Here is a 13,144-nt window from a genome sequence, read left to right on the forward strand (position 1 = left end):
ACCATCATGAAAATATATAGTTGGAACCATCATGAACCATCACGGATCGTCATGGATTGTTGATCCATGAGAGTCAAACTTCTCTTGATGATAGTATTAAAGTAGCATTTCCCATCATGGAATGATGAAAGTCCGTTGGAATATCAAAAACCATGAACACATAATGGAAAATGTTGGATGGTGGTGACCATCAAATGATGTTTGACCATCATGAGACACCCTGAAGCCAACATAAACCATCAAAGATTTTTGGTGGGATAATAAGGAATTTTGATTTGGCTTACAATCAAATTCAACCTTCTTCAGACAAGCTCAGGCAAAAAGAATGTGTATAGGCAATACGGAATTAGTAGTTAGTTAACTGTTTAAAATAACGTGTCTATTTTTTAAAATTATTTTTAGAACATGTTTCAGTAAATCAATAAATACTGTAAAATTTCAACAACAAAAAATAGATTGAAATTGATTGGTAATTAAAACAAAAAAAATGTAGTTATTCGGTAAAATGCAAATTTGTGGGGAAACTTGCGAGATTGTGGAAAATCATGACTGCCAAATCCTGGCCGTTATCAAAAATGAATTAAAATATGTACCGAATAATACTAAATATAGTTAATCTTTATTTTCATGAGTTCAAATTCTAAAGTGGTATACAGGTTAATCTAATAACTTAAAGTAAACTGCAATGATGAGAAAAGATAATAATTATGAGAAGTTGGAATTATATATTAACTAACTTAGATATTGGTAACTTAGATATAGGGATTTCGGTTTTTTGCATGATTGCGCAATGTAGATAATTTTTTACTTTTTTATTAATTTATTATTGATCATTGACTTTCTTTTCTTACCTTGTACGAAAGCAACTATTCAGCTAGTTTACAACAAATTAGTTTGCAAAATTACGCTTTGTAAATTCAAGATGTTTTTTTTAGCTTTTTAAACATTTTATTAGAGAAACTTCAAGAAACTACAAAAACTCATTATTCAATCCAAAAATAAATTTTTTATTTCTTTTATATTTTTTTTTTCAATTTTAAAAACAGATGTTTCAAACATTTAATGAAAATAAAATCTGAAAAAGTAAATTAATGAAAATCAACACTTCCAACAAATCACATAAATCATAAATAATTTAAATTTATTAACAATGCTATTCTTATATTCTGTTTTTATATTTGGACAAGGGGGCTAAGCGCTTGTCCGCTGACCCTCACCAACCCCGATGATTGTTTCGCAATAATAGCTGTTTTTTTTTTTGGCATAAAACAGTTGAAATTATTCAACTAAAAATATCTATCTTATTATATAAAACACTAATACGTATGTATCAATAAAACCGATGATATTTCCTTTCTCGCGTAGGCAACAGTTTTCATTTTTAATTGATAGGCTTCGGCGCGCAAGAGCACGTAGTGAGCATCATATGGCTAATCTACATTATATAAAACGCTAATACGTTTTAATTGTTAGGCTTCGGCGCGCAAGAGCACGCAGTGAGCATTGTTGGAGTGGTTTGTTACTCCTCTGAATACATTAAGTTAACAGAATTAAGTTTCGGTCGTGTGGTGGCAACAGACATTTTCTTTTCAGATAACGTAAGTGACGTCATCCGTGCATATGATTATGGAATCTGTATATAAAGCATGCATTGTTGTAAGCATGTGTTCTTGTCGACTTCCTGTCTTGTCTCTTCACTATGTCACGTCACTGTGTTGTTGTTTCCGGTGACGTACCAACATTTTTGTTAAGATATATTTATGTTTAAATATCTTCAGTTGTACGCTGTATCGAGATGGTACTGTATGAAATAAAGAAATGTTTAAATCTTCAAGTTTCTTTATGTGAGTTAACACTTTCACTCAATACTGTGCTACTCCGCTAACGCATCAACAGATGCTGNCTTTACATCCGGCGTTCAGTACTATTTCATATTGTTTAACAACACATGGTTTTAGCCCTCTGGTGGGAAAGACTTTAAAACGAAACTTACAACAGTTACTTTTCTCAACAACTGAAATTTAGAATGGTGTGATTAAGAAAAATACGCGAACTGTTTTCAATTTCAAATTAATATTGAAATGCACAGGTTTAGAATTTTCTACAGTGAAAAGTTTTCGGAACTTCAGTGTTCAAAAAAGTATACAAAAGCTAGACGTTAAGAACGTATCCAATGAGCGAGCAAAGAGAGCATCGGATTGCGAAGCAATTCGAAATGAACTGCGAAAGCAGTTCCGGGGGTTGGCGAGCGATAGCGAGCAACGGGCGAATCCTCCTAGTATGTACTTAAAAGAAGACTTGTGAATACCTATTTCCCCAATCAAAATATTTCCCTTGTGATCCTATTAAGATCTATAAGTGAACATAAATTATTTTTCTATTTAATCATTTTTTAAATAATACTTTAATATAAAAGTAGTATATATTCTTATAACAAATTTGGTGAGTTCACAACTGCAATTTAATATTTTTGCTTACCAAAGGGCCGGTTGTATTTTAAATACCATTTTTGCATTCATAACTTTGTGCATGTAGTTGAAAGTTAAGTTCTAAATCATTTTACGAATCCATTTAATCGTAACTCATAATAGTATATTTATGTAATTTGCACCAAAAAATAATAATTGTATAACGGTTAATAAGATTAGACACAGATTTAAATGACCTTATCTTAAAATGTAACGTAGAATTACATCATTCTTATAAAACAATCCTCCTAAACTCTAAATTCAGAAATCAAACAAAATCACGCAAAAACGTAATAATAACAATACAGACAATTTTAACCTTTAAATCAGAGAAATGAAAATACTTATAGGGAAAACAATAGCTTTTATTAACAATAACTTTTATAACTTAAAGAATAACATTTATTAACAATAACTTGTATAACTTAAAGAATAACTTTTATTAACAATAACTTTTGTAATTTAAGCAACTGGTTCCCTCTCCCGCCTAGCTACCGGTCATCTAAAAGGTTTACTATTTTCCGAAGGAACTAAAACCTACCCCCTTTGCCCTAAATGCCATCCACACTGGACTTCCACCGATCATATCCTGAGCTGTCTTGGTCTTCTCTGGGGAGACATCTACTTCGCTCCTCTTTCGGTCTTAGATTTCATTCAGGTCAACGGGTTCATAGGACTGGTCGGACTTCGTCAGGTCAGAAGAGGATAAGCAACAACAACAAAAAAATTTTCCCCAATGCCCACCTGGATAATAACCTAGGTCATACAGGCACCTGAAGGGCAGATATGTTGGTCACTCTTTCAGGAGCACCATATTAGGTGGGCCAACGTTGCTTCCACAGTAAGGACAGACAGTACAGAGAAGGAAAGAACATCCATGCCTTGCCCGGGATTCGAACCCAGAACCTTTCTAATGCAAGGGCAGTTCCTTAACCCCTACACAGGCCGGTCGGCACAACAACAAAATAACTTAAACAATAACTTTTATAGAAATTTTTGCTGATGATAACCAACCCAATATGAAAACTAATGGGGGGAAAACTGGATCCTACCATGTGATTTCTGTATTAACAACAATAGAAAACTGCGACGCCATTATAAGAATTTTATACATAGAAAGATATATTTTTTACTAATATTAAGTTTTTACAATAGAAGCAATGCATAAGAAAAGTAAAAACAATGGTTTTAATGTCTTTATTTTCATTAAAACTATACCTTTAAATTGCAGTATTAGAGTTTAAAATTAAGTATTCTACATTTTTCTCCATTTTTCTAGAAGCACCATAGATCCAAATCTTCCAATTTTGCTAAATCCTTTCCTCGCAACTTTGGTGGCCCAGCACATGTTCCATAAGTAAACATGGGGAACTTTTGCTTTAGTAACCATTTTAATCTGCAGTCGCATCGCAATGGATTTTCTACAGAGTGCGATAAAAAATAGTAGTAATGAAGTTAATGCTATTATAATTCAATATTATAAAATTAAAATAAACTTATTATATATTAAAAAAAATTTCTTTTGTGATCTCTCATAATTTTGTTGCAAGTTATAAAAAAATCATTTAATACTAATTTGGATTTTAGTAGGTATTTAAAAACTTTTTATATTTTTTAACCGTCATTGAACAACCGACCCAATATAGGGCTTACGACTACTAATGTTCAACTCCACAGCCTTGCAATTTTGAACACAATTCAGAAGACAAGGGAACTCTTGGATCAAGTATTGGGGGAAATTTGCCATCCTGGAGGACTTTTTGATGGATTTAACCCGCATTTGCACTACATGGAGAGGAAAACCACCCACGCTTACCCTGACGGCAAGGGGACTCTAACCCATGATCGGTAAACCATTGGGGATATTTTACGTCAGCACTGTGGTTGATGCGAGCCGGGTGCGGAATTCAAAACTGACAGCCATCAGCGCATCGAACCCGGTTCACTTCATTAGAAAGCGAATGCTCTATCCCCTGATCCAAAACGGCCTGTTTTTTAAAAATTAAAAAGCTCAAGTTTGTGTTTGTTAGAAAAATATTTTTATGTTCAACTTATTAGTCCGGTGTCTCAGACGGTGGCGCGTGACAGCGCCAGTGGAGATCTGTTGGTCAAGAGTTCGATCCTGGTAGCAGAATAAACGCTAAATCTGCCGTGGCTGAAAGTCCTCTTGTAAGTTGGCTGGTGTAAGTTTAAAGGAAAAAAGTAACTGTCCAGGCGCTGTTTACGTGGTCTATCCACACGTTATTTTGACTTGAAGCATACCACGTTTCTAAGTGACCTGGCCTTCCTACCTGTTAACACCATTAGAAGAAAGAGCTCTGATAAATGAGTCTAGGGACAGGTACGGCTGGGTGGTTTGGTCGATTGTCAAATCTTCTCTTGTTATCAATTGAATAAAATATTTTAACCAGTTTCTTGATGTTTCGAGACATTTTATAGCTGATTTGAAATTCGTAAAAATATCATGCATTACTATATTATCAAATAATTGTTACACTATTATTGTTTTCACTGATCCTTGGAGTTTCAGTATTGTGAAAAATTAGTTTTTACTGTAACGATTTCGATAAGAAGTATTCCTAAACTTCATAGTTTCACGAAATAAAGCTGTATTTGCCTTTCAACTATTTTAGGGAATTCAAACAAGTAGAAATTTTGTTAGCATCAAAAAATTCAAACTCTTCTCATGAATGAGAATTGTGAAAGGTGAAAAGCTTTCGCAATATAAGCTTTTATTGTTCAACATTGATACGATACAGATATGTCCAGTTCGGAAAAAAAACGGATCATCCTGACAATTTATTACTTTTTAGTCAGATTTTCATTCTGTAAATCAGTAAAGTATTAGGGCAAAATTTTTCCCCTTTTTTATTCATTTCAATAGTACGAATTAAAAAAAAAGCTTGAATATTTTTTTCCTTGAATGAAATTTGTTTTCAGAGACAGAAATTAAACACGGTTGCTTCCGCATCAGTCAGATTATTAAAAAAGATGAAATGGACAGAATAATTATTTCTTCACAGATTTTATTGCATAAAATGAAGAGCGATATCGATTTTTTTTTGTATTTGTTGTTTTAAATGTATTACATCTATATAAAACAACATAATATAATACTTCCTGATATTTTAATTTGCTTTAAGCGTGAATGAAACCTGAAACGGCTGAACATGAAACAAGAAGTGAAACTAAATCTTGAAACTGATGCTTAATATGATTTTAAGAAAAAAAAATAATTGCTTAATTTTTCTTGGTTAATTATTTTTAAAAGAAAAAAAATTATAATTTGATTTATTCGTGATCTTTGTTAATAATGACCATGACTCTTAAGATGAATAAGTTTCCAAACACTATGTGAAAGCTGGAAAGACGTTATCATAAGTGCTCCTTGCATTGTAAAGTTCGCCAAAGAAAGACAAAAAACAGACCACCCTGAATAACTTTTGATCTAATGATCAGATCGTCACGTTCTTGGACTCATTCTTAGTGGTTCGAGGGGGGGGGGCACAAATATGCTAATTAATTAGCGAAGACGATATTTTAGATTACGAAATTAGATGTAAAAACGTACTTTCTCTGAAGAAACATTGAATGTTTTTTCGATGATTTCGGACTCCCAAAATATTGGGGGTAGCTGCGTTCAGGAAAATATGGTCCCAATAATTTGATCAAGACATCAATCCAAAATTTGAGTGAAACTGGTTGATAGTTCTTGAAAAATCGAATTTTAAAAAATTCGTACTTTTAAAAATCGATTTCTCAGGAACTATTCGACCAATTTCACTCCAATTTTGTCATGTGAAATTAGATACCGTGAAACATTGTACACCTTACAATTCAATATTTTTTTACGATCATTCCATAAAATAATTAAAAATACTAAATATTTACTAGTATTTATTTTTTGCTTGGAAATATCTTTGAATAAAGGAATTTTATAACTGTTTGCAAATTTTTTTTAATTCGCTTAAAAATTTTTCGAAATATGGTGAAACACGCATAAAATAAAATTAACATTAGAGGTTCTAAACTTTAAATCGCTCTCTTGACGAAACTATTGGGACCCTGTTCCCCAGATCACCGCCACCCCCAATATTATAGGGGTCAAAAATCCGAATTCGTCAGAAAAAAGGTATATTCATTCAGAGAAAGTACATTTTTGCATATGATTTTGTCAACCCCTTGAGCCATTGAAAATGACTCCCAAACCGTGAAAATCTGATCATTAGACTAAAAGTTATTCAGTTTCAATTTTTTTTTTGGAGCACTGCACTTTCAATGGTTAATTTTAAAGCAATATCAACATTTGATTTACCCTTCAAATTTTTAAACATATTTACAACTAACTGAATATTGTACTAAATATAATAGTACTTTTTTTATGGAAAGAAAGCCCTATCCATTTTTGCACTCTCATGAAAGATATTTTTCTACTGTAGTTACGTAGTTAAATTCCGTTACAACAGAAATGGATTTATTTTTGACCTCATTTATAAGCATAAATATATAATTATGCGATTGCTTACATAATCCTGTTAATTTATGTATCCTAAATATTAAAACACTTTTATATCATATTCATAATTGAAGAATTAAAAAACTGAAATTAGATTATTTTTTTTTGTTACAGAGTTATAATTGACAGTTACGTAGAAAAAAAGAACTTTGCTTTGATAGATGCATTCAAACATTATGCACAGCTTTCTTCAATATTTTTTTAGCATTTAATTGCCAACATTAAAACTACTGAACGCGAATTAACTAGGATTTTGTAGTAAAAATTAATTAATTACAATTGCTCTGCTTTTGAATAATTTTACCTAATCTACGTAGATTCGTGAAACGGAATCCTGTAAAAATTTTCAAAGGACAAAATGTCTTAATGAATCTTGTTACTTTTTTACGCAAAAGCAAGGAAGACGATTAGAAGAATATTTTAAAACTAAATAACATAATTTAAGAAAAAAATTGTCAAATAACGATGACTATCTACCAGTCTTCATGTATAAAAATTCTCTTAAACAAGGGTGTTTCGTTATTTCACACATAAATTATTAAATAAAGGATTAAATTTTTCAATTATACGCTAATTCGAATGACGTAGAGTTTGATACCTTGAAAATTTTGGCGATATAATCACAAAAGGGAGTTCCAGTTTATAAACATTAAATTATTAGTTTTTTAAATAAATTTTTGAGCCCTTTTATATTAATCAAATGATTAGATTTAGGTTTAGAAGAATCTGAAATTTCAGAATATGTAAAAACTTGTATACTTTACAATTTTAAAATTTTTTTCATCTGTAACAAATTAATTAATACAAATTATTTTTATTTATATAAACTCCACTTTATATAACATTTTTGTCTTTGGACGACAGGCTATATAGCTTTGTGTGAGGGAATTATTATAATAAAATTAATTAATTAAATGATATGAAGAGAAATGTGACAAATTAATCACCTTATTGGAGTAACAAAACTTTTACCGTTACATAGGTTAAACTATAAAAGTCATTTTTTCATAACTTTGTTAGCCCTCTTTCTATTTCTCGGGAAATAAATTCAAATTTGATAAACTGTTTCTCTTCTGAAAAAAAGGTTTTTTTTGGACAAAATTAGCATATTCTATTACGGTTAAAATTATATGATGCATATAATTTAAGAAATTTCTTTGAGATATTGTTATAGCATTTTACAGGAGGAAAATCAGACCAACCATTAAAAAGTATAGGAATGATCCCTTTTTTTTCTTTTTTTTCGCTAACTGCACAGTTTTGAAACTTATTTTTTTCAAGTGATAAAAGATCTAACCATATTCCTGATGTTTCTATGCATTTTAAAGTTGATTTCAAATTTACAATAAGTTTTTTTTAAATAAATTTTGAAAAATCTTCTCTTAAGAACGATATTCTTAAAGGTATTGTCCTATCACTTATACTTGTGACACGGGTTTTGAAAAAAGTTATTGAAGTAATTTTTCTTCAATTTCAATAAGATAAGATTCTGAAACTAATAATTTATTGTACACTTCGGTATATCTATCATTCTATGGGCATTCTCACTTGCAAAAACTTATGCAGTGTATATAAAATTACACTTTTGTAACTAAATAAACCTTTTTCTTCGTTGAATTCATGTTCGTAAATTTCAAAGCTATTATACGAAAAATATGGTTCTCCTTCATAAGCTAAGGTAAAGGAAATTTTATATTCTTCTTAATGTAACTTTTAATTTCACTATAAATCCATGACGAAATTGCCCGAATCTAAAAACTTATTCTCATAAAAATTAAAGGTAAGAAAGTTTTTAGAAATCACTGTGTTATCTCTATAAAAACAGGTGTTCTACTCAATAATACCCAGGAAAATGTTCATAAACTTGAACATTCGAATAAGTAAAAACTTGGCATTACAGGATTCCATCGTTACAGGCACAAAAAAGAAATAATAAAAATGATACAGTAATGATACCTGATAATAAAACTGTTGTCAAGCTCTTCCAGATGGTAGCAAACACTGCCTGATCAAGAGTTAGAAGTTCATTATGAGACAATATAATAAAAGTCAGACTTGGCATGTTTGTGAAAAAATCAGAGGGCAGAGATGAAATTTTATTGTGGCTAGAAATATATTAACAGAATAAAATTTCAAAAGATATTTATTAATGAAAATGAGAAATTTTTATTTAATAATTTAAAAACGATATCTTTTTTATAAATAAATTATGCAAGTGGGTTTAAAAGTTTTAAGAACTCTCAATTTCGTTGATTTGGAATTAAGAGAAAAAAATTTTACTTTTAATTCTCTTTTTTTTCATCTTTAACAATGTCCCGCAGTGGGCTGATCGTAAAGCCACGATTCCCAGTAGAACACCTAAGTCAAGCATCGCTAGCTGCGATTAGTAAGCGGGTGGGTGACCACTTTGATCAGCCTGCGCGGTATCGGTCCTGGTTAAATTGTTCTAGCCTTAAAGTGCTCGAAATCACTCGCAAGTCGTCGGGTTACCAAAGCAGGGGAGCCTTCCCTTCTGCAGAGGATCAAAATTGCGATGGCATGTCTTCGGATCATCCTCAGGGATGTTTCCCAAACCACCGACAATAGCCCATTGGGCAGCTACAGCGCGATGTAAATAAAGTACCAACCAACCTTTCATCCTACTTAAGGAGTTAGAATAGTTTCATAAAACAAAAAATAAATAAATAAATAAAGTAACGAATTTTAAGACGGTAAATAATATTAATAAAAGAGATAGCTTATAACAATAAACTCATTATGTGAGATTAAATTTATATGGCTAACAATTGTGAATAATTTTTTTCATTACTTCTTAATAATGTTTTAAAAAGTTAAGACGTAGAATTGTTGATAAAAAGAACAGTAACTTTCCTGCACCAAATACTTTAAATAGAAAAATAGCTAGAATAAAAATATTCTTATTATGGCAAATTTATTTTGAAATATAAACTGAAAACCTGAAAAAATGTTGTTTATCAGTTCATTTCAGATTTTAGTATAAAAATACTTTTACAATCGATTTTGAATTTCTCAGTAACAACACGATAAATTTTTGTTTATTATTTATCAATTTCTTTCAGATTTTAGCATAAAAATGTTCTTAACGTATAGTTTATTTTAAATTAATAACTGATAGCACAATGAATTGTTGTTTATGGATTCTTTTTAGATTTTAGTATAAAAATATTCTAATAGGAACAAGTTTATTTTGAAATGCTTACTAACAACATGATAAAGTGCTTGTCAATTCTTTTTTATATATTGGCATAAAAACATTTTTATGACAGGCTAGTTTAGTTTGAACAACTAACTAAAAACACGACGATTTGTTGTTTATGAATTCTTTTTGGAATTTAGTATAAAATATTCTTATAATAGTTTGCATCACAAACTAATAATACCATAAATTGTTGTTCTGTCATCTGTCGTGTTTTGCTGCAATTCTTTTTAGATCTTTAATAACTAATAATGTTTTGCATAATATTAGACATAGAATATTTTTAATAAAAGATATAACTAATAAGAGTAAACTCATAATAGCAGAATAAACTTTAAATTACCTCGATGTGATTATATTTGCCTGTTGATTATGTTTTGAAAGATTTGAGACGTAGATGTTTTGATAGAAAGAACATCAGTTTATATAAAAATATTCTGTTTGATTTTTAAACAAATTACACAATAAATTCTATTTCTAAAAATTTCTATCTTAAGTTCCTATTAATTATACTTTGCATAATAACGGACAGAATTTTTTTAATGAGAGAAATAGTGAAGCAAACTTATAAAGTATTATTATTTCAAATTGCTAACAATACGGTGGTTTTTTTTTAAATTATAATATTTCAATAACATTTTTGCCTGCTTGCATGTTCAATTAATGTTTTCTTTCTTTTTAACATCAGCTGAACATATAAAAGATGTTTGTATGCTCATTTAAGGAAGAAAGCGTAAGATGAAATACTTTTATAAAAGCAATAGTTACTGAAAACAATGAAACAATTTTTGAGCTAAATTACCTTCTTACCCTAAATTAAGTCGGCTCAGTTTATTTCCTGGGTTCGGAAACATACTTCTCTTCAACTCTGATATATTATTATGGTGTAAAGATAAGTCCTGAAGATGAACAAACGGTGCAAATGAATTATCACTTATGTGCGAAATTCTATTATTCGCCATCGATAATTGCACTAATCCGACTGCAGCAATCGAACTCATATCACTATCAACAAATTCCAATTCAATATTTTCCAAGATAATAAATTTCAGTTCCCTCAAATTTCGTAATTGATACCAGTTCAAATCTGAAAACAGAACAGAATTCTTTATTATGAGAACTTTCAAATATTTTTCCAATCCTTCAAAAGCTGTGTCAGTATCACTCAGAGATATCAATGCAGTATTTTCTATAATAAGTCTCCCAAATTTAAGTCCTTTGAAAAATTCTTGAGCAATGAAAGGGAAGAAAGAATTGGCAATACGCACGCCGACTATAGCAGAATTGGACGAAGTACGATTTACTTCCTGGTAAAATATATCTCGGAAATTTTCGAGATTGTCCATCCCTGAGCAATTTACAAAGCGTATTGGGTACTCTGTTGTGCAGATTGGGGGAATTTTTTCCGTTTGGAAACATCCCGGGAGGAAAAATAAATTTAAAATAACGGTGTAGAAAACAAACATGACAGATTACGTGTATGGTTTTCTACTAAGTGAGAAAGGGAGAAATGCTAAATAGCTGTTTTTATCTGAATTCTACAATCACAAGAATTAGACAGATGGTTTGAGTTAGATTACTTCCTCCGTTAACTCAAGCAAATATTCTTATTTTTATCTTCTACATATACAATTGTTTTTAAATAAAGCAGTTAAATATGGAGAAGATGTATAATTGTTTTTAAATAAAACAGTTAAATATGGAGAAAATGTGCAATTGTTTTTAAATAAAACAGTTAAATATAGATGAAATGTGCAATTGTTTTTAAACGAAACAGCTGGGTTTTTTTTATTTAAATTAGTTACTGTCTATAGTTATCAAACCTTTGCATGGTTTAGAAAGATTTTTTAAGCAATGAAGTAATCATTTCTTGAAACTAAATAATGCAAATATGATACTCAATAACAGCCTTATATCACCAGCCGATTACTCACAATCGACCAATCATGTTATAAGAATTTCTAAGATTTGTTATGCAAACGTTACGGATAAAGGCTCTTAATGTGCACACAACCTATCTAATCTGTATATTAATTAGGATGATCTTACAAGGTTTAACTAGATAGACTAGGATGATCTTCTGCAGATTAGCTATGGGGAGTAGCAGAATCAAGAGTTTTCAAAAAATTTTCTATGTAATGTGCCCATTAACTGCTTCTGGATAGTTAACGTTCAAACACCGAAACACTTTGTTTTTCTTTTATACTTATATACTTGTTTTTCTAATATATATATATATATATATATAGTTAGCTACTTCAAATTTAGCCAATTGGCAGCAAATTTTGATACGGTGTAGTATTGTGTTAGGCAGTATTGTATAATTCTGATATTGTGTGTCTGACATTGTACTAAATTTTGTTCTATTTTGTTGAAATAACTCAATTTTGTAATTTGTGTAGGACTTTTTATATAATCTACAGATTGAATTTCTATTTCTGTGTTTTGTAGCACTTATTTGTGTTTTGTAGTATATTAATTATAAATAAAAATGTTATACTTGCAATTTAGTTTTTNTATTGAAGATGGGAATTTTTACTGCAGACGATTCCGCCATAGTTGCAGTTTCCTATTAATTCGATGATGAAAAATGAAAGTTGCTTGTATCGTCAGACATCCGGGTCACCATTGAGGTAAGCGAAGATAGCTCCTTTGAGATACTAATATTTTATTAAACATATTTACATTTATATACAAGTTGGTTTGATTTACAAGAAGCATCATCACAGCAGGTGATGAGAGAAATACTGACAGGCTGTCATGTGCGTGCTGGTATTTATACAATTCTAATATGATGACGTCAGAACTCTTATTTCAGTTCACTTCAAAAATAAGTAAAAACACAATTGATTAAAGACAAACAGATAACAATATGAAATAAACTTGATTTTACGATGAGCGTCGAACCTATCACCACATATATATATATATACCCCATTTCGG

General features: G+C 30.3%; 1 protein-coding gene across 1 annotated transcript; it reads right to left on the reverse strand.

The window, feature by feature from the left end:
• Positions 1 to 3,650: 3,650 nt before the first annotated feature.
• On the reverse strand, positions 3,651 to 11,747 carry LOC107439096 (leucine-rich repeat and immunoglobulin-like domain-containing nogo receptor-interacting protein 2). The gene is made up of 3 exons (XM_016051571.3): positions 11,012 to 11,747; positions 8,941 to 9,089; positions 3,651 to 3,889 (listed from the first exon to the last, which is right to left on the reverse strand). Exons 1-3 carry the CDS (start codon positions 11,665 to 11,667, stop codon positions 3,744 to 3,746), a joined length of 951 nt encoding a protein of 316 aa, XP_015907057.2. The 5' UTR covers positions 11,668 to 11,747; the 3' UTR covers positions 3,651 to 3,743.
• Positions 11,748 to 13,144: the final 1,397 nt, after the last annotated feature.

Source organism: Parasteatoda tepidariorum, chromosome 5 (genome assembly GCF_043381705.1).
Source record: "Parasteatoda tepidariorum isolate YZ-2023 chromosome 5, CAS_Ptep_4.0, whole genome shotgun sequence".
In the NCBI taxonomy this organism is placed as follows: domain Eukaryota; kingdom Metazoa; phylum Arthropoda; class Arachnida; order Araneae; family Theridiidae; genus Parasteatoda; species Parasteatoda tepidariorum.

Excerpts from the sequence above, each read along its gene's own strand:
- LOC107439096 (XM_016051571.3), bottom strand. The coding sequence starts at position 11,667 with ATGTTTGTTTTCTACACCGTTATTTTAAATTTATTTTTCCTCCCGGGA. Across the intron at positions 9,090-11,011 it reads CTGAGCCGACTTAATTTAGG|CCACAATAAAATTTCATCTC; the intron begins GTAAGAAGGTAA and ends ATATATTTCTAG. Across the intron at positions 3,890-8,940 it reads GACAACAGTTTTATTATCAG|AAAATCCATTGCGATGCGAC; the intron begins GTATCATTACTG and ends CGCACTCTGTAG.